At 56.3% G+C, this 21666-nt stretch overlaps 1 protein-coding gene across 1 annotated transcript; it reads right to left on the bottom strand.

Annotated features, from left to right (window-relative positions):
• Positions 1-851: 851 nt before the first annotated feature.
• On the bottom strand, positions 852-20058 carry LOC104692596 (1-phosphatidylinositol 4,5-bisphosphate phosphodiesterase gamma-1-like). Its single transcript, XM_010404673.4, has 32 exons — positions 19212-20058; positions 13267-13416; positions 13064-13157; positions 12903-12950; positions 12097-12181; positions 11886-11966; positions 11760-11794; positions 11196-11268; positions 10997-11098; positions 10797-10915; positions 10635-10720; positions 10327-10447; positions 10068-10236; positions 9758-9877; positions 9495-9602; positions 9213-9400; positions 8823-9023; positions 8585-8704; positions 8137-8320; positions 7789-7866; positions 6471-6574; positions 6170-6266; positions 5011-5077; positions 4562-4725; positions 4350-4446; positions 4030-4254; positions 3270-3418; positions 2954-3068; positions 2675-2836; positions 2187-2275; positions 1902-2086; positions 852-1823 (listed from the first exon to the last, which is right to left on the bottom strand). Exons 1-32 carry the CDS (start codon positions 19429-19431, stop codon positions 1772-1774), a joined length of 3888 nt encoding a protein of 1295 aa, XP_010402975.2. The 5' UTR covers positions 19432-20058; the 3' UTR covers positions 852-1771.
• Between the last annotated feature and the right edge of the window lie 1608 nt (positions 20059-21666).

Below are 21666 nucleotides of genomic sequence, written 5' to 3'. Positions count from 1 at the left end.
GGGGCGGTGGGAGGGGGGTGTCCCCATGGACCCAAATTTCTGTGGATTCGCCTGAGTTTCCATGGACCCAAATCCCTATGGATCCGTGAATTTGCGTCCCCATGGACCCATGTCCCTATGGATCCGTGTGTGTGTCCCCATGGACCCAAATCTCTGTGGATTCGCCTGAGTTTCGATGAACCCATGTCCCTATGGATTTGTGTGTCTCCTCATGGTGCCATGTCCCTATGGATCTCTGTGTGTCCCCATGGACCCAAATCCCCGTGGATTCACGTGTGTTTCCATGGACCCAAATCCCTATGGATCTGTGCGTGTGTCCCCATGGACCCAAATCCCTATGGATCCGTGTGTGTCCTCACAGACCCAAATTCTAGTGGATTCACATGTGTTTCCATGGACCCATGTCCCTGTGTCCTCAAAGACCCATGTGTGTGTCTCCATGGACTCTCATCCATATGGATTTGTGTGTTTTCCCATGGACCCAAATCCCTATGGATCCATGTGTGCATGTCCTCATGGACCCATGTCCCTATGGACCTGTGTGTGTCCCCGTGACCCTATGTGTGTCCTCATGGACCCGTGTGTGTCCCCGTGTCCCCATGTCATTGTGCCATGTGGCCCCATGGCCCTGTGATCCTGCATCCCTGTGTCCCTCTGCTTTGTGTCCTGTGTCCCCTTCCTGGGTGGCCTTGCCTGCCACAACACACCCCCAAGTGTCCCCACTGCTGCTGGGACAAGGGTGACACACTGGATCCAGGATGACCAAGCCACCTCCCATGGGACATCACCCACCCCGGGGACACTGAGGTGGCAGCAGAGCTGGGAAGGGACAGCAGGTCACAGCAGCGGGGTATAAATATTGGCTAAATAGATTTATTTTCATACAAAGAATACACAGGTCCCCCCTGCCGGGACACCCCGACCCCAGGGGACACCCCAAGATGTCCCCAGCCACTGCCAGGCCGGCCACCACCTCCACTGGCTTTACTGGCAGGATCTGTCCCTATTCCCAGAGCCTGGTGACAACTCTGGGTCACCCTCTGGGGCCACCTGGATGCCGGTATTGACCTGGCGCTTGCTCAGGGCAACCTGTCACAGGCCACCCTGCCCTGTGGGACACCCCCAGACTTGGTCCCCTGCTCCTTTGGTCCCATGCTGGGACATCTCTGGACATTTTGGGGTTCCCCTTGTGCCCTAATACTGCGGCTGGTACAGACACCCCCTCCCCCCACGCCGTATGTACACGCTGGATAAAAGAAGAAAATACAGATATTTATAGCAGGGGAGCAAAATACCCCCCTAACCCCCCCAAAAGTGTCCCCTGTGTCCCCATCCTGGTGCCTCACCACCAGCCAGTCCTGTCACCTGTGCCCAGGATGGAGGTGGCCGGTCCTGCCCCATCCTGGGCTGGCTGGGCCCCTGTGCCTCAGTTTCCCCATCAATCATGGGGCTGCCATGGGATGGTGGGACATTGAGAACGTCAGGTGAGGAGGAGCCACTGTGGCCACCCCATGAGGACAAGGATGTGGCCACGAGCCCCAAAGAACATGGGATGAAGCTGGAGGCAGCTGGGATTGAAGCCCGTGTCCCACCTCCCACCTCACCCCTGTCACAGGCACAGCTACCCAAGGTCCCCTTTCATCCCCGAATTTGTCACGCCGCTGTCACCCAGCCCTGGGCATGGTGGGAGGTCTGGATGTGGCCACCCCACCTCCCTTTGTGGCAGGAGAGGAGGTGGCTGGGGGAGCTCCTCAGCTCGAGTCCCTCCAGCTCAGCTGCGTTTGGTGACCATCTGCCGGTCCCTCTTCTTCTTCTCCATCAACCTGGTGGGGAGCAGGTTGGTGGCCTCAGGGACCCTCCCAAGAGGGACCTCCCAAAGCCACAGGGAGGGGACAACTCACTTGCGGTTGCGGACTTCAGTGAGCTCCATGAGCCGCTCCTGGGCTGCCCGGAGCTCATCCAGGCGCTGCTGGTAGCGGGAATCGCAGCCGTTGGTGCGCTCATAGCCGGAGACCTGGCTGGAGAGCTCGCTGGCACGGTCCCGGAGCTGCTGGATGGATGAGTAGAGGTTCTCCTCATCTTCCTCCTGCTCCAAAACAAGCGTGTGAGGCTGGTGGGGCAGGCAGGATACCCCAAAGAGTTGGTCCCCCTTGTTCCAGGTTTCCCAAGCCGCCTGGGCCACCTGCCTTGGCGTTGATGATCTCGATGTGGATGAGGAGGGAGGCGAGCTCCAGGTCCTCGGTGTAGCTGTTCTTCAACGGCACCGACCGGTAGCCTGGACACAACATCACAACATGAACTCAGCACCACAGCAGGGTCTGAGCTCCTCACCATGGCCAGGACCCCAGGGTGATGATGCTGATGACAATTGCAGGGGGGTTGCACTAGAAGATCTTTAAAGGTCCCTTTCAACCCAAACCTTTCTATGACTCCATGATCTATGCTGGAGATGATGATGATGACGATGATGATAATGATTGCAGGGGGGTTGGACTAGATGACCTTTAAAGGTCCCTTCCAATCCAAACCCTTCTATGATTCCATGATCTATGATGGAGATGATGATGGTTGCAGGGGGGGTTGGACAAGATGATTTCTAAAAGCCCCTTTCAACCCAAACCCTTCTATGATTCCATGATCTATGATGGAGATGATGATGATGGAAGGACCATACCTGTTTTGAGGCCCTTGACGGGGAATGTGGCTTGTGCCAAGAAGTTGGGGTCACTGAACATGTCTTCCTCGTACACCACAAAGCGGAGGAAGGCGAACTCAGGGTTGTTGATGTCGAAGACAAACTGCTTGAAGAGCCAGACAGGGTTGAAGCCATTGTCAGCTGTGGGAGAGAGCACAAAAGCCGGTCCCATCACCCACATGTCCTCTCAAGAGGACCCCAGAAGGCACAATCAGGGTTGTCCCCAAGGGTGGGGACATCACCTGTGTGGTCCCTCACCTACAACATCTGTCTTGTTCTTGCTGTTGTCATACTCGGAGCCACAAACCTCCACCTCCACAAAGGGGCACACGATGCTCCTCCCGTTCTTGGGCAGGTGCCGGGCACCAAGGATCTGTGGGAGAAAGGGGTGGAAGAGGATAGTGAGGTCCAGCCACACTGGATGAGGAAGGACTCCGAAGAGTAACAAGCTCCATGGAGCAAATACGTGGCCGGAACATGTAAAAACCATCCCTGGTTGACCCAAAAATAAGGAAGGAGTTCCCATCTTGATGGTGACCACCTCAAGGTGGTTTTGCTGTCCTTGCCCACTTGCCTGCAGCTGGACTGTGATGGGCTCCACAATCTTCAGGCTGTTCTTGTCAAAGGGGTCGAAGGTCTCGTCCCTCATGATGTCTGGCTGCAGGACGTAGCCGCTGCGGCCACCAAGCATGAAGAGCGCCTGGTTCAGCTGCATCGGTTTGTCTGTGGCCGTGGGGACAAAGAAGATCTGAGAGTGCGGTTCAGGGACCTCCCTGAGATCATTGGGTAGAAGGTCCTGCCCTGCAAACCCAACTAAGAGTCCCCAACCCTGGTTGGAGCAGCGATGCAGCTGAGTTTTGCATGACTCATCCAAGGACTGCATGGAGATGTCCCTACCAGGATGAGGGCAAAGACTGGAGAGCATCCAAACCACCCATGTTCCCATCAGGATAAGGACAAAGGTTGGAGAGATCTTTCAAACGACCCCCTGTGTCCCCATCAGGATGAGACAAAGGTTGGAGAACATCCAAACCACCTCCATCAGGATGAGGACAAAGCTTGGAGAGATCATCCAAACCATCTCCTCTATCCCTATCAGGGTGAGGACAAAGATTGGAGAGATCACTTGAACCACCTCCTGTGTTCCCATCAGGATGAGGAAAAGACTGAAGGGCATCTAATCCACTCGTGTCCCCATGAGGATGGAGAAAAACGTTGGAGAGATCACCCAAACCACCTCCAACAAGATGACCCAGGGCAGAAGCATTGGGGATGGGAATTTTGAGACAACCTTCAGGGATGAGCCCAACAACAACCCCAGGAGCAGGACTTACCGGGCGTCTGGAAGTTGAGGGCCACAAGTTGGCTCCCGCAGATCCACATGGGCAGCGGGTCATAGTTGGAGGAGTCCAGGCGCTGTCCTTTGGGATAGATGCGGCTGAGCTGGCGGCGGTTGTACTGCAGGAACTTCTTGCCCTTGCTGCGGTTGGCGTATTTCTCCGCCTTGGTCTCCGGGAAGGAGGACATGTCCCGGTAACACGCCTTGTCCGTGCCAATCTCTGCAAGCACCGAGTGGCCATCAGGGAAGGAATGACATCTGGATGGTTCCTCCCATCTCTCTCTTCCCACACTCATCCCATTCTCCAGGACTTACTGTCCTCATCGAACGGCACCGGCCGGCAATACACGACGAGCTCCGAGAGCTCCAGTGCGATCTTCTTCCTCCGTTCCATGATCTTCCCTTCTTGCATCTGCATGAGGGAAAACAGGAGCTGCAAGTCTCCCCACAGACTCTTCCTCTGGAGATAGTAGGAACAATCTCCATGAGAAAGGGACCATCCAGCCCCATCCTCTGCGTCCCCTCACCCTGGCGTCGGCGTTCTGCGTGGCCTCCCGGATCTTGGCCACCCACTCGCTGAGTTCCTCCTGCGTGTCCGCGGCCACGTCCAGTGACTGGGCTGCGTGGGACATCTGCTGGGAATGGATGGTGAAGACAAATGGTTTGGAGCTCCTCCCGTCTTTGGAGATAACTATAAGGACATCAGAGGGGGGCTTTACTCGAAGACATTCCCAACGGATGGCTCTGTGGAGCAAACGAAACCTCAGCGGTCCCACTCCCAGGCCCCCACCAGCCCCTCCTGGCACCCCACCATCCATCAGGATCCTCCTCCTCTGAGGATCCCATTTTTTTAACGTGTGGCTTCAGGTTTCCCTGCTGAAACACGCCCATGGAATCAAGGGGAAATATCCCCTGGATCATCTGGACATCCCAATTCCTCCAAATTCCCCCCAAATCCTTAAGCAGGGATACTCACCGATGTGGCAGGATGGGACATCAATGAAGCCCTTCAGGAAGTTCCCCAGGGGGCTGTTTTCTGATGACTGCAAGAGAGGAAGGAAGAGGGAAAATGTGGGAGGCCTGTGGGTTACAGGAAGCCACCCTTGAGCCCTCTGAGTCGGACAAATCCGAGCAAAAGAAGGGAAAAAACGCCCAGGAGCATCACCCAAAGAGCTGGGTTGGAGCAGGACCAGGAGCATCCCCCAGCATCTGGATAAGGATCTGGGCTGGTACAGGGCTGGGAGCATCCCTCAGCCTCTGGATGAGTGTCCAAGCTGGCACGAGGCTGGGAGCATCCTCCAGCTTCCAAAAAAGGGTCTAAGCTGGAGTGGGACCAGGAGCATCCCACAGCCTCTGGATAAGGGTCTGTCTTGGCACGGGATCAGGAGCATCCCCCAGATTCTGGATATAGGTCTGGGTTGGAGCGGGACCAGGAGCATCCCCCGACTCTGTGGGACCGGGAGCATCACTCAGATTCTGGATAAGGGTCTGGGCTGGAGCAGGGCTGGGAGCATCCTCCAGTTTCCAGGAAAGGATCCAAGCTGGAGTGTAGCCAAGATTATCACCCAGCCTCCAGACAGAGATCAGGGCTGGAGCAGGACTGGGAGCATCCTCCAGCTTCCAGTAAATTGTCCAAGTGGAAGTGGGTCCAAGAACATCCCTCAGCCCCTGAATAAGAATCTGGACTGGAGCAGGAGCATGAGCATCTCCCAGCCTCAGGATAAGGGTCTGGGCTGGAGCAGGACCAGGAACATTCCTCAGACTCTGGGTAAGGATCTGAGCTTGTACAAGACTTGGAATATCCTGCAGCTTCCAGAAAAGGGACCAAGCTGGAGTGGGGCTGGGAGCATCCCACAGCCTCTGGATAAAGATATGGGCTGGAACAGGACCAGGAGCATTTCCCAACTTTCAGAAATAGATACAAGTTGGAGTAGGGCCAGGAATATCCCCCAGCCTCTGGATAAGGGTCTGGGCTGGAGCAGGACCATGAGCATCCCCCAGCCGCTGAATAAGGATCCAAGCTGGAGCAGGACCATGAGCATCCCACAGCCTCAGGATAAGGATCTGGACTTGCTCAAGACTCCTGGGAGCTTCCAGTGTCCTTGCTCCCAGGGTCCCGGGGAGGTGGCACTCACGGCCTCATCCTGCTCCTGCCCCTGGGTGCCGACGATCTCCTCCACGTAGTTGGCCGGGAACCAGAGCTGCTTCTTGCCCCCGTAGTCCCCCCGCCACCTGCAAAGGGGTGAGAGGATCAAGGCGAGCGGATGGATTTTGGGGAGGGGGGGACAGCGGTGTCCCTGCTGCATGCGGTGCCGGGGGGTGGGTGGAGAAGGGGTGGGGGACAGAGAAGGAGGCTGAGTTAAATCCCGCCGTGGGAATACCCGGGGTGTCCCCTCCACCTCCCACCCATGGTGACACCCAAGTGACCGCCCTCACCAGCCGCCGTCCTGCTTGTCCACGTTGTGGATGATGGCCTGTTTGCAGAACGACAGCTCATCCTCCCGTTGTGCCTTGTAGTCATACAGAGCCTTCACCGTGCACTGGGGACACCGGGAAGAGGGACACATGTGTCACCACCCAGCATCCAGCTCCCTCCTCAGCCCCCAAGGTATGGGATCCTGAGGGTCTGACACCCCAAATTGTAGAATCATAGGGTGTTAAGGGGTTGGAATGGACCTTAAAGGTCATCTCAGCACAACCCATCCCACCATGGGCAGAGACACCTTCCACTATCCCAGGTTGCTCCAAGCCCCATCCAACCTGGCCTTGGACACTTCCAGGGACAGGGCATCCACAACTTCTCTATCCCGGTGTCTCACCACCCTCACAAAAAATTCCTTCCCAGTATCTAACCTAAATGTCCCCTCTTTCAATTCGTATCCATTACTCCTCATCCTGTCACTACAGCTCCTGACAAAAAGTCCCTCTTCAGCTTCCAAATTGCTCATGCCAGTGGGATGGGTTAGAGAGGACAGGAGGGCTGGAGGCGCCTGTGGTCCTGCAGGATCACCACGTTCAGAGCAGATCAGGTTCATTTTCTGGGACCTCCCAGTGGTTTCTCTTGGTGCACTGAAGGGTTAATCCCCTGATATTACCACATTCCCTGGAAAAAACCCTCTGGGTTAAGTTTTCCTGTGTGTGGTGTTGTCCTGCTGCAAAGGGACCATTAAGGCACCAGCAAAGCTGGACCATGGGATTGTAGAATCACAGGAAAGGAAACTTAGGGCTCCAGTCCAGCCTCTTCCAGGGTCAACTCCAAGACCAATCCAGTCTCAAAAACCTTCAAGGCTGGTGATTGGGTCAGCTTCAAGATGCACCTAATCCCAAAAACCTCCAAGGGTGGAGACTGGGTAAACTCCAAGACCAATCCAGTCTCAAAAACCTCTGAGGATGGAGACTGCACCACCTGAGAACTGACCCTAGACCTGTTTTTTTGGGATTCCCCAGTGCAAAGGGATTTCCTTGCTGTTGGGGCAAACTTCTTCCAGGTCCCTGCTCCAGGCTGGGGTCTCTCCAGTCCTGTCCCACCACCACTGTGACAATGCTGTCACTGGAGCTTAGACTGTCCCAGATGACTGTGATGTGGGCTGGGTCCAGCTCCAGCATCACTTGAGGGCCAGAAAAACACAGCACAACATCACTTCTCGGGTCAGCGGTGGTGGGAGGTGTGGTGGATCTGGGGAAGGACCACCCAGGAACCCCATGTCATGTCCCACCAGCCACCACCTCCCAGGACACCAGCTCAGCCCCTTACCCTGGCCATTGGCATCTTGTTGGCCTCTACGTAGAAATGGGGGGTCCGCACCTCATACAGGGCTCCATAGTCCAGCTCCTGCAAGGAGAAATTCCTGAGGGGGTCACGTGGATGTGGGCAGGGGTTATGAGGAGATGAGAGGAGGTTGAGCAGGACCTAATATCCCCTTGCAACTTGTTGGAAAAGGGAATTATGGTGGAGTTTAAATGCTGAGTAATGACTGTGGAATGAGCTTGGCCAGTTCTGGTTGGGCTCCAACCAAAATTCTGGAAGATGGCGGAGCTGAGGACAGAGCTTGGTTGCCCGTGGCACAGAACCTCTACCATCCCCACTGCTGGGAGAACTCACAGTGGTGCCCATCTTCTCCAGGGTCTCCTCATTGATGGGGTAGCGCAGCTTCATCTTGCGGTAGAGCGGGTGCTTCTCGTAGTAGCTGATGAGGTCCACAAGGCTCTCGAACTCGGCCGAGCTGCCCAGCATGAAGAGCCGCCCTTCCTGCTGGATGCGGCAGTGCTTGATCTTCCCCTCTGCCCTGGGGCCAGGAGAGACGGGAATGGGATGGGTGAGGGGTGGCCGGATCCTGGTTCGGTGATGGGGATGGGCAAGAGGTGATGCGTGGGGATGCCACCAAGGTGACCACCCCAAGGACATCACCACGGAGAGGGTTTCCCCTTCGCAACACCATCACGTGACCCACCGTGTCACCCACAGCAAAGCTCTGCCACCTTGCTTGGGGTCACAACAGACAGTCCTCAGCTTGGCCAAGTCCAAATGGCCTCGTGGTGGCCACACTCACCGGAAGGAGATGGCATAGGAGTTGGGTTCACTGCGCTTCCGCACCAGGAATGCTCCATCCCGCGGGACCCGCATCAGCATGTGCTCGGCCTGGAGACGCGTCAAGCTGGCGTGGTACCACCTGGGCAGGGAGAACATGGAGATGGGGAGCTGGCATCAGCATCTCCACACCCTGCTGGGTCTGGAGGAGGCTGATGGGCCCATGGGATTGAGGGGATGGGGATTGGAAGGATCCTCACTCTTTGCTCTCATGGGCGTTTGGTTGGGGGACGGGGTCGGTGAGGCGCATCTCGAACTCGTTGCAGCGCAGCGGCACCTCCCTGTAGTGGCAGATGAGGCTGTAGAGGCTGTCGAAGACCAGGTTGTCCGTCAGGTAGAACTTGGTGGCCCCAGCCTCCTGCCGCGAGTGGATCCGGCAGTGCTGCACGCGGCTGGACCTCCTGCCATGGGGGTGGGAGAAAGCAAAGTCAATCCGAGTTCACATCCCCACCGTCCCGCACTTTGGGGTCTACATGCTGCACAAAAAGGTGACATTTCTCCCAAAAAAGCCATTCCAGCCACCAAACCAGGCACTGACTGGACTGTCACCCAGGCAGGGTGGGATCCTGCCTCTCTGCTGGAGCTCCTACCAGAAGGACAGGGTGTAGTCTCCCACGAAGGTCTCGCTCTCGCGCACCAGGAAGGTGCCGTCCTTGCCGCCCGTCTCGGTGCAGTACTCGTGCAGCAGCTTCTCCGCGATCTGTCGCCCGTCACGGCCACCCCCGAGCTTCCCATGGAACCACTTCTCCGTGAAGTGCAGCTCGTTGTTGTTGAACTCCTGCAAGTTCATTCCCAAGTGGGTGTTGCCACCCTGTCACCCTCCCCACAGAGTTGTCACCCTGCCCTGTGGACGTGTCCTGTCCATCACGCACCTCCTTTTGCTCCACTTCCTCTTCATCCTCGTTGAACTGGTAGCGGGATGTCTCCTCCGAGTAGTAAATCTTGTTGCTTGTCAGCACAAAATAATGAGGGCTCCAGGTCTGGGAAGGAGGAAGAGCATCACTGGGGTGAGAAGGAGGATGACATGGAGGGATGGAGCTTTGAGATGGGGTTTTTAATTCCTCCCATCCCCCACAGCATGGCAGTGGTCCAGGAGAGCCCATGCCAATCCCCAATGTCTGACATTGACCCTTACGTGGTCGATGGGGTCTTCAAGGTAGAGAATTCCATTCTTGATGGAGTTGCTGATGTCGTTCTCTGAGTAACTGGCGGTGGAGACCTCCTCGTACAGGTTCCCTTCGACCAGTTTCTTGTGCTGGGGGACACCCAGGGAGGGGAGCTCAGTGGTGGCCATGGTGTGCCCATCACATCGAGCTCCCAAACCTTAGGATCAACCTCCCACAGGTCCCTTCCCACCACCCCTTGTTCTCCTTGGCCATCTTTTGATGTAGAACCCAACACAATCTGTGTCCCTCCTGCAAAGAGGGGTTTTGCCTGCTCCTCACCTTGATTAGGATTTTCTTCTTGAGCTGGGTGGGCGAGGGCAACTCATCGGCGTTGATGTCCACTGGCTTGGTGAGGAGCATGTCCCCAAAAACCTTCTTGAAGTGGGAGGCCATGTTCCTCTGCTGGACGATGCTGCAGTGGTCCTCGATGGAGAGGATGACAGGGAACCTGGAGCAAGCAGGTGGGAATGGTGGCCTCAGATAAAGGTGAGGAAAAGATTGCCAGAACTTGGGAATCACTGGGGGATCTGGGGCTTACTCGGAGGTGACAAAGGCGTGTTCCTTGATGGTGTGCAGCACATCCAGGAATTTGATCTTGGAGGTGAGCGTGTGGCCATGGTAGATGATGGGGAGATCATCCGGGCCATCCCAGCAATCCACTGAGAAGGAAAACACCTTGGTTAATTCATGTTTGCCACCAACTACGTGGTGGGAACCATTTTTTTGAGACCCCAAAGGACAGTGAAAGATCTTCTGCCCTGGTACCACGGGATGGGGGCAGGGAATGGTCTGTTTGATGGGACATGAGGGATTCCAGCATCCCTGTGAAGGGCTGGTGGGACTCACGCTCGATGCAGCGGCAGCCCATCCTCAGGCACCGGGCATACGCTTCCAGGGAGGACTCACTGGAGAACTGATCTCCTGTCAGGTACCTGCAGAGGAGAGACAAAGATGAAGGGATGCTCATGATTGTCCCTGAGAAAAGCCCATGTGAGGAAAACTCCTTACGTGTTGTGGGATGAGGAGATCCAGTACTGGGACAAGGGGTGGTTCATCTCCTCGGGCACAACGCGCTCGTACTTAGCATCCATCACCATGTTTTCCTTGGAGAAGAGGTATGTGAGGAACTGGGGGGGGGAGAAGCAGAGAGGTCAGAGTCTGATGGGGCTGGGGAGATCCCTGTGGGGACACTGCCTGGGGCCACCCACCTCATCCAGCTGGAAGGAGGGATCCGACGCCTCGTTGGAGCTCTCCTTGAGGTAGGAGCACATGTAGTCCCGCACCAAGCCCACGTCACTGGCCCAGGATTCCTGGGATACAAACATGGCTGTTGTTAGCGGGGGTGGAACTGGGCTGGAGCATCCCATGGGGGCTCCCTAAGCTGCAGAGTTGTCGGGGAAACCCCACCTTCTGGTCGTGCAGCAGGAACTTCTGGAAGTCGTAGAGGGACACTTGGCACAGCTCGGGGCGGTCCACGTTCCTGGGACAAGGAGCATCCACCAGTGAGGACCAGGAGAAGGAACTGGGATAGATCAAGTCAAGGCCTCCAGTGCCCACCTGCAGCTCAGCCTCCCCATGACCCCCACTCTTGCCAGTCCCTCCCCCTTGTGACTGGGAGAGGCCAGCACCAGCTGGAATGTGCAGCGTTGTCCAAGGATACTGGGAGGAGGGCAGGGTGACAAGTCCCTACATCCCTGGCAGCCATCACATCTCCCATCCCTGCTTCCATCCTCTCTCCCATTCCCACTCCAGTGTCTGCTCACCTCTTCTCCCATCCCTGCTCCTATCTTTGCTTCCATCCCAGCTCCCATCGTTGCTCCCATGCCTTCTGCACCCACGTTCCCATCCTTTCTTCCATCCCTGCTCCCTCTCCTATCCCTTCTCCCTGCTCTGCCCCACAGTCTGGCAGTATTTCCTTCTCCATGGATCCAACTCTTGGAATATTGATTGGGATGGGAGCTGGGAACTCACCGCAGGGGGAAGGAGAGCTCCAGCTGCTCGATGACCTGGAAAGCAGAGGAGGGGTCCAGGCTTAGCTGGAGGGGAACACATCACACCAGGATGGGGACATTTGGGAGGCCAATCTACGGATCTTACCGACTTCTGGGCATCAAACATCAGGTTTTTGTAGAACTGGATGAAGTGGGAAAAAGTCATCTCATTCCTGGCTTCCACTTCCTGTGGGAGATGGGGCTGGATGAGAGTGGTGCCACCCAATCGGAGCCAGGGACACCAGGATGGCTCCAGCCCATCTGGGGTGGGTTGAAGAGCATCTCCCTCATAGCTGGGATGTCCGGAGGGTCCTTACCACGAGTTTATCCCTCAGGAATCTCATGTTGGGAACTCGGTAGTTAACCTGGGGCAACATCGCCTTCAGGTCCTTCACCGTGATGCTGCCAGAGGGAAAACCAGAGTCAGGGCACTGCCAGACTGCTGGATGGCTCCCAGCTCCCAACACCAAGGGTGCCACCCCAAATCTTGGTGCTTGGCATGGGGATCCCACCCTCCTGTCCTGTGGATCCCTGCAGTGGCTCAGGAGCCAGGGAAATTGTGGATGCCCCATCCCGGGAAGCGTCCAAGGCCAGGTTGGATGGGGCTTGGAGCAACCTGGTCTAGTGGAAGGTGGAACTGGATGATTTTTAGTGTCCTTTCCAACCCAAACCATTCCGTGATTCCATGTTTCTGAGATGAATTATGTGGTGGCTGGACGAGTGTGAGCAGAGAGACAAGGAGAGGAAAAATCCAAGAACCAATCAGGAACTCTAAGCCATCATCCCACTTGGAGATGATGCCCATTCCCATCCCCATAATAATTTAAGTCCAAATTCCCTTGGTTTTGGGGTTTTCCTGTCTTGGGAAGATAATTATGGGCCGCATTAATGGCCTGGCCCCTCTGGCACTGGTGGAAATGTGGCATCAGGGTCCCTGTGGTCCTCACAGTGACAAGGTCACGACCTGCACCCAAATCTCTGATTTTCGGTGCCTTCAAGCATCCCAAACCCCCTGGTTCCTTGTCCCACAAACCTCACCCCCAGTCTGGCTCAACCTCCAGATTTGGGATGCAGCTGGGGGAATATGGTCCTGTCCAGCTGAACCCACCGTGCTGGTGCTCACCTGCCTTCCCGTGCTCGGTCCATCCCATCAAACTGCTTCCGTAGCCACCTGGGAAGGAAGGGATGGACAGAAAGTGCTCAATCCCAAAGAGGACCAAGCCCAGGGTGGGTTTTCTCCCCAAAACAGGGACCAGGAAATGGGATCTGGTGGTCCTTCCTCACCTCTCAATCTGCAGCGGGGTCTGGGCTCTCTGGGTGTCAGCCACCAGCCAGTTGAGCCCCGTTATCCACAGGTTGATGTCCTCCTCGCAGAAAGCTGGAGGAGGAAGAGCAGGGTGGTGAGGTTGGGATGGGAATGATGGGATGCTGGGAGGGGCGTGGGACCCCAAATATGGACACAGGGAATGGGGAAGGACCCAACTCACCAGCCACGCTGAGCGTCCGCAGCCTGAAGTCCATCCCATAGAGGATGATGAAGCACATGGTGAAGTCCAGCTTGCGAGCATCCTCGGGGTAGCGCTCGAAATCCCGGGAATTCTTTCCCAGGCGGATCTCCTTGATCTCCCGAATGTCGACTATGGGGAGAGAGGAACATGGAACTGTCCCCTGCCACCACAGTCCCAGATGAGGGGCTCAGGGAAGTGGGAATTCCAAAAGACCATGTGTCCTCTGGAGAACCTTGTCCCCAGGATGGGACACCCCCAGGAGCGTGTGATGGAACTGTGGGTGCTGTGGCCACTTGTCTTTGAGGGAGACATGTCCCCAGTGTCCTCCAGTGATGTGTGATGGCACCATAGGTATGGCACGTCCTTTGGGGAACCGTGTTCCCAGGATGGGGTGTCCCTGTGGCACTGCCCATCGGAGTGGGATGGCACCGAGGTGCCAAGGCCACGTGTCCTCCAGGGATCCGTGTCCCAGGATGTCCCCAGGATGGGGTGTCCCTGCACTGCTGCTGCAGCTGAGTGACACCACCACGGATGCCATGGCCATGTGTCCTCCAGAGATCCGTGTCCCAGGATGTCCCCAGGATGAGGTCCCTGCAGTGCTGCTACAGCTGTGTGACAAGACCAGGATGCCATGGCCACGTGTCCTCCAGGGATCCACATCCCAGGATGTCCCCAGGACGGGGTGTTCCCTGCAGTGCTGCTGCAGCTGAGTGACACCACCATGGGTGCCACGGAGAAGCGTCATCCAGGGATCTGTGTCCCAAGGACAGGGTGTCCCTGCAGCCCTGCCTCCATGTGCCTGATGGTGCCTCATCCCTGCGTCTCCAGGAACTGGTGTCCCCAGGACATGGCATCCTGACAGGGCTGCCCACTCCTTTCCCAGTTTTGTGGCTGCCACGCGTCCTCCAGGCTCATCCTACCCCATCCCAACCAGCAAATCTCCAGTCACCTCGTCTTCCCCATGCCAAACCCTGTGCTGGGATAGGCTGAGCTTGTGTTTTCATTGGAGAACTCTTCCCAAAAGTGGCAATTTGGAGCCCAGGCAGCCGGGACCGCAGGGTGTTGCTTTCCTGCTGCTCTGCTCCTTCATTATCCTGCTAAATAAAGCTCCAATGGTGGCGGCAGGGCTGGGTTTCCGGACCACGCTCTTCCTCACTGCTACTCCACCAAGGGAGATTTCCAATTTTCCCAGTGGGCACATCCCACTGGGAGCAAGAATAATAACATAATATTCGGAACAATGCACAAAATTGTTCTTGATCCCACAACCATCACCCCCTGGGCAGGTTTGTCCTCTGGGAATGAGCCACCAACACTGGAAAGGGCTTTGTGTGACCCAGGGCAGCCGGACCACCTCGCCAGGGGTATTGTCCTGCCGAGGAAATGGGTCATTTCCCGGAGAATTTCCAGCCTGACTGCGTTTCCGATGTGGTGGTAGGGAAGGCTGCAGACGTGCCTCGGTGGAAACCCTCAGTCGAATCCAAAGGGGAATCCAAAGGGGAAAGAAAAGCTGAATGCAGAGAGGAATAAGGGATGGGGGAGGAATCGGGCTGATTAAGCAAGAAAAGAGGGGAAGAATAGTTTTTCTTGGCGGAAAAGCTCCAGGAAACAGTGGAGGCTTTATCCAGCCTTCTTTTGCTGGATGACCGCAAGCCAAATTTCATGGATCAGGGTGGGATTTTAGCACAAGTGACATACAGGAGCTCTGCACCCCAGCACGAGCTTTGTTTTGGGGCAAGATCTAGAGGAATGAAACTCCGTTGTCTCCGCATGGCTCCCATGGCTTGAAGCAAACCCTCTTCCATAAAAACAGGCAGATTTGGGGGATAAAAAGGGGTTTATAGGTTAAAAAACAGCCTCTCAACCCCAAACTTCCCCATCCACAAGGTGCCAGGGAGGGGTGAGAAGCCATTGGCTACCAGGGCTTTGCTAACAAGTTGTAATGCTGCTATTCCTTGGATTTAATTCCTCCAGAATCCGGCCTTGCACCTGAACTCTGGGTTCTGTTCCTAATCCCAGGATGGTTTGTGTTGGAAGGGACCTTAAAGATCATCTCATTCCAGCCTCCACCATGGGCAGGGACACGTCCCACTATCCCAGGTTGCTCCAAGCCCCATCCAACCTGGCCTTGGACACTTCCAAGGATGGAGCAGCCACAGCTTCCCTGGAAAACCTGTGCCAGGGCCTCACCACCCGAACAGCCAAGAATTCCTTCCCAATATCCCACCTATCCCTGCCCTCTGGCAGTGGGAAGCCATTCCCTGTGTCCTGTCCCTCCATCCCTTGTCCCAAGTCCCTCTCCAGCTCTCCTGGAGCCCCTTTAGGCCCTGGAAGGGGCTCTGAGGTCTCCCTGGATCCTTCCCTTCTCCAGGCTGGACATTCCCAGCTCTCCCAGCCTGGCTCCATGGCTGAGGGGCTCCAGCCCTTGGAGCATCTCCATGGCCTCCTCTGGACTCGCTCCAGCAGCTCCACGTCCTTCTGCTGTTGGAGACCCCAGAACTGGAGGCAGAATTCCAGGTGGGGTCTCACCTGAGCGGGGCAGAGGAGCAGAATTCCCCCTTTCCTGCTGCCCACATTATGGGATCAGCCCAGGACATGGGGGAATTACTGGGTTGTCAGCACCAGTTTTTCGTCCACCAACACCCCCAAATCCTTCTTCCCAGGGCAAACAGCTCATTCCCATGAAAAACCAGGGGAAGAGGGAGCGGCGCGGGGCTGCACAATACACCCGAGCAGCAGCTTCCTGGAAACCACATCTGCAGCGGATTTGCCTCGATCCTGTCAGGACTCTGTCTCCAAACTCCTCCCCGCATTGTCTCCATTGTCCCGGGCGATTAAAACACTCTGGAAGTCGGTTCCAGCTGCGAAAATCCCTTTTCTTTTCTAATGCAAAGCAAGGAGCGTGGTGCAAAAAAGATTTGGAATGGTGGGAAGATGATGGAGGAGCAGGTTCTGCCCAGTGGGATTTTAGGGATGCTGAGAGCCTGGGAGTTTTTTCAGGCATTAGGAGGGAAGTAAAGGGAAGGGAGGGAATGGTTGTGCTGGGAATTCCTGCTGACCTAGACACCTCAGTCATCCCTTCTTGCAGGATGTGGCAGCTCAGACTCTCCTGGACAGGGGGAATTGGGAGACTGTATCCCACCGGGATCCCTGTCGTGTGATTTAAAAGCTGGAACAAAATATTTCCTCCTGGTCCAACAGCGATAAATCCCAACTGGATTTTCTTCTCCCCTAAAAGTCCTGTTTCTAATTATTTGCCATTAACAAGGCTGGAGGTGTCATCAAACCATCTGTCCAAAATCCTCTTGGATTTTCCACACTGCCTTCACCCCTATTTCCTTTTAATTTCTTGTAAAGATTTCTTTTTTGGGCTGTTTTCCACCAGATTCCTTGCTCTGGGAACTGGGGTCTGCTGAGGGCGACAAGGTGGAAGTTCTCCAGGATGAGGTTAATTTTGGCGGCCATGCTCCAGGCAATCCCAGGCATGGACACATGGACACATGGACACGTGTCCAGAGGACGCTTAACGAACCGTGTAATTATCCTGGAGGTCCAGGGAAAGGCCAGGATCCATGTCCTGGCCCTGACAGTCCCTAACAGAGACATCAGCACTTCCCACTAATCCCTCTCCAAGCGGGATGCCGGCTTGAAGGGAGGGATTTCAAATGGTCCAGGCAGGCGTGAGGTCTGGGAGATCCTGGCACTTCCATAAGATCACGGAAAGTTGGAAGATGTGAGCACAGAGAGATGGAGCAGGGGGTGAGGATGCTCCAGCCCAGCACCAGGATGGGGATTTCTCCCGCTCCTAACTGGGAAAAGCAAATGGTGGGATAGGGTAGCAGGATTGCACCATTTCCAGAAGGATTTTCCTCCTTTTTTCACCCTTCTGGATGGCCTTGGAGGATGCCTGCTCATTCCCACGGGGAAGATTGAGCTGTTGTATGGGAAAAGACAGATCCTAAGGCTCCAGAGGGGAAACTGAGGCACAGCATCGTGAGCAACCTGAGATCCTGACCCGGCAGCGCACGGCGCTTCCGGAAAAAACAAGGAGCTGGAAATGTGTTATTTCCATGACTGGATAACGAGCTCTTCTCCATGAGGACCTAAAACACCTCTCCAAAGCTGGGTGCCCTTCATCCCATCACCTCCTGCTCCCACAAATCTGCTCCTGTATCCAGGCACAGATCCTGCTCATGGCTGCGCTCTGCTCCGAGTACCACCCTCCTTCCCGGCTCAAAGCTGGAATTCAGCCTCAGCACCAGCCCTCCAAGCAGGAGCTGAACCTTCCTGGGGATTTTTGAGGGAGTCATTGGTGATTTTGGAGGAGGCCCTCCAGGAAAAAGGCACCTCCCAAACCTCTGGGATGGGCTTTGCCATCATCCAGGTGAGGCGATATCCCAAAACTGAGTTCCTGCCCTGCACGGGGATGTGGGATGAGGTGATGGTGTAGCTCCATGTCACCCCAGTCCCGGGTTTCATCCACTGGATTTTTTTAGCTCAATTAAAGCTTTGAGGTAATGAGCACCAAGACATGGAGCCCCAAGAATCCCCAGTGTTGGGAGAATGCCCCAACAACCTCCCAACCACCAGTGAATCCACATGGAAAGGTGATTTTTATGGATGCTCCAGTGGGGTTTTGGAGTTAAAAGCACCGTGAGCAGGCACAGCGGTGACCATTCCTTTCCCTCCTTCCCAGGGAGGATATAAATCCCTGTGGATGAAACGGGAGCAGCTTGATCCCACAGAGCAACTTCCGAGGTGAGATGGAGGAGGTGAGGGTTGCTCAGCCCAGCAGCTCCTGCTTTTATGGGAATCACCCCGTGGCCAGGCCCTGACACTGTAGGACATTGCATAGCAGGGAACATCCCACCGTGGTAGGACATCCCACTCTGTGGGCTGGAATTCCACAAACAGTCACCCCACCATGGCAGGACATCCCAACACATCCAGGAACCCCACAGCCAGCTACCCCTCCATGGAAGGACATCCCACCACAGCCAGGAACCCCACAAACAGCTACCCCACAACCAGCCACCCCACCATGGAAGGACATCCCACCACAGCCAGGAGCCCCACAGTCGGGCACCCCACCACAGTAGAACATCCTGCCATGGCCACAAACCCCACAACCAGATCTCCCCATGGTAGGACATCCCAACACAACCAGGAACCCCAGAGACAGGCACCCCACCACTGCAGGACACCCCAAGACACCCAGGCACCCCACAACTAGTCACCCCACTGCAGCAGGACACCCCACAAAACCCAGGCACCCCAGCACATCCAGGTACCCCACAACCAGTTACCGCCTATGTTAGAACACCCCAACACATCCAAGCACCCCACAATCAGTCCCCCCACTAAAGCAGGACACCCCACAAAACCCAGGCACCCCACAATCAGTCCCCCCACTAAAGCAGGACACCCCAACACATCCAGGCACCCCACAATCAGTCCCCCCACTAAAGCAGAACACCCCAACACATCCAAGCACCCCACAATCAGTCCCCCCACTAAAGCAGGACACCCCAACACATCCAGGCACCCCACAATCAGTCCCCCCACTAAAGCAGGACACCCCAACACATCCAGGCACCCCACAATCAGTCCCCCCACTAAAGCAGGACACCCCAACACATCCAGGCACCCCACAATCAGTCCCCCCACTAAAGCAGGACACCCCAACATATCCAGGCACCCCACAACCACTTACCCTACTATAGCGGGACACCCCAACACGCCCAGAACCCCCCCAGCCAGTGACCCCAGCACAGCTCAGTGTTCCACCAGCACATCCCCAGCCCCCCAGCACCACTGCCACCGATACGCCCCTGTCCCCCCAATCCTCCCTGTCCTCCCCAGTCCTCCTGGTCCCCCCAATCCTCCCTGTCCCCCCCAGTGCTCCTGGTCCCCCCGATACTCACTGTCCCCCTCCACCTTCTCGGGTGTCCTGCTCCAGATGATCTGGCGCGTCTCCAGCTTCACCTGGAAGGTTCTTCTCTCCGGCCTCTGCGACTTCTTCTGGTAGAACAAGGTGAGGACGGTGCCCATCTCCAGGCAGCGCAGGATCCTGCCCATGTCCCCCGGCTCCATCCTGGCGTCCTCCAAGAAGCCATTGACGCTGTTGAGCCTGGCCATGGACATCTTCACTGCTCGGCCATCGCCCGGCGGAGCCGCACAGCCGGGGTTGTCTCATGCAGGAAAGGACGGAACCAAAGGGCCGAAAGCTTCCCTGGGGGATTTTTCTGGGATCGCCCCGGGCGTGGGTTTCCTCTACGGACGAGCGGAGCACGGCCAGGACACGCAGCCGGGATTGGCGACAGCGGGGAGGAGGAAAAGGCCGGGCTGGAGGTACCGTGACCTTCGTGTCACCAAGGCTGGATCCGGCCCTGGCGTTGGCATCCAGCGGCGGTGGGAAAAGATGGACAACGCCGGCCTTGCTCGCGGTTGAGTATTTTTTGGACGTGGAGAGGGAAAAATCCAGCCCAAAAAAAAAAATTAAAAAAAAAAAAAAAAAAGCCAAGTCACCCCAAAAGTGATGGTGGCAGCGTTGAGGTGGGAAAAATCCACCCACCCCCTCCCCGCCCCGGCCTCCGGGCCAAGCGGGGCCGGGGTTGGGAATGGGGTGCGGCGAAAGGGTGTAGGGAGGTGTTTGGGAAGCCTTGGGGAGCAGCGGGATCGCGGTGGGAAAGGATGTGGGATGCGGGGTTGGGGTGGTTGGTGGTGGGTGGGGAGGTGGGAAGAGGTGGGGGGTGTGCGTGTGTGGGGGGGGGTCCCACCGTCCGCCCGCCCGCCGCCCCTTTTCCTGCTGCTCCTTAATTTCGGGCTGATGAAATGGACGCCCGGAGGAAACTGCAATCACACATGGCCGGAAAGAGATCAGAAAGGAATTTAAAAAAAAAAAAAAAAAAAAAAAAAAAAAAAAAAAAAAGAAGCAGGATCTTGGAGAAAGGAAAATGCGAGCCGGAGTGTGGGGGAAAAGATGGCTGAGGGTGACATCTAGAGGAATTCCGGATGGGAATCACATTTGGGGGTGGGGGGTATCCCAGCGGCTGTGGGGCACCTTTCGATGGGGCTGACTGGGTGGAAAAGTGTGTGTGTGGGGGGGGGGGGGGGGGGTTGGGGAAAAAAAGGGTTAAAGAAAAGCGGCTGCCATGGGTTTAGTTCCTGGCTGTCCCTGCTGTGACGCTGAGCTGGGAATGAAGCTCCAGGAGTGACTGGGATTGGAGTCATTCCTGTCATGAGTTTTGCGCAGCCTCAACTTGATGGGAAAGGGCTGGGGAGTGCAGTGTGGGGAAACATCTGGAGAGAGGGGGGAAGGCAGCAGGTGACAGAGATTGGTGTCACAGCCCCTGCTTTGTCCCTTTGATGGATTCTGCGTGGGAAAAGCTCTGGGAATTGTGTGGGGATTTGGGGGAGGCAGAGGGTGAAGGGGGACCAGGGGCACGTGGGGTGGGCAGAGGATTCCTTCCTGGCTCCATGCTTTGAGAATTTGGACCAGAAGGGGATTTTGTGGTGCTGGGCTCTCCTGGGGAATGTTTGGGATCCTAGTGATGGATGCTACAGCATCCAGGGGTGCCACTGATGGAGGCTCAGGAACTTGGGGATCCCAGTGATGGAGGCTGAGAAATCCAGAGATCCAGGTCCCAGGCTCATCCCACAGTGTAGGCAGGAGGAGAAGGGGGAATTCTGCCCCTCTGTCCTGCTCAGGTGAGACCCCATCTGCACAGCTGCCTTCAGCTCTGGGGTCCAACAGCAGAAGGACGTGGAGCAAGTCCAGAGGAGGCCATGGAGATGCTCCAAGGGCTGGAGCTCCTCTGCTCTGGAGCCAGGCTGGGAGAGCTAGGAATGTCCAGCTGGAAGAAGGGAAGGATCCAGGGAGACCTCAGAGACCCTTCCAGTGCCTAAAGGGGCTCCAGGAGAGCTGGAGAGGGACTTGGGACAAGGGATGGAGGGACAGGACACAGGGAATGGCTTCCCACTGCCAGAGGGCAGGGATAGATGGGATGTTGGGAAGGAATTCTTCCCTGGGACGGTGGTGAGGGGCTGGAATGGGATTCCCAGAGAAGCTGTGGCTGCTCCATCCTTGGAAGTGTCCAAGGCCAGGTTGGGTGGGGCTTGGAGCAACCTGGGATAGTGGGAGGTGTCCCTGCCCATGGCAGGGATTGGAACTGGATGACCTTAAAAAATCCCTTCCAATCCAAATTCTTTTGTGATTCCATGACTCCAGTGGGGCTGGATGGCCATGGAGCAGCAGTTTGCACCAGCTGGCTGTGGCTCAGTGAGGATTGGGATATTTAGGATTTTACCCCCATGTGGGCTGGAGTTGCAGAGAGAGAAATCTCCATCTTTCCACTGGCTGCCTGCAAATCTCCCCTT

The sequence above is a fragment of the Corvus cornix genome, chromosome 2, assembly GCF_000738735.6.
Source record: "Corvus cornix cornix isolate S_Up_H32 chromosome 2, ASM73873v5, whole genome shotgun sequence".
NCBI lineage: Eukaryota > Metazoa > Chordata > Aves > Passeriformes > Corvidae > Corvus > Corvus cornix.
The sequence above is the reverse complement of the archived record's forward strand: the minus strand, read 5'-3'. Positions and strand labels throughout refer to the sequence as shown.

Bases quoted from the DNA above. Each gene is read 5' to 3' on its own strand.
- LOC104692596 (XM_010404673.4), bottom strand. From the start codon at position 19,431: ATGTCCATGGCCAGGCTCAACAGCGTCAATGGCTTCTTGGAGGACGCC. The intron at 11,099-11,195 runs GTGGGGTTTCCC...TTTGTATCCCAG, and splicing joins TCCTGCTGCACGACCAGAAG to GAATCCTGGGCCAGTGACGT. The intron at 10,237-10,326 runs GTAAGCCCCAGA...TGCTTGCTCCAG, and splicing joins CACGCCTTTGTCACCTCCGA to GTTCCCTGTCATCCTCTCCA.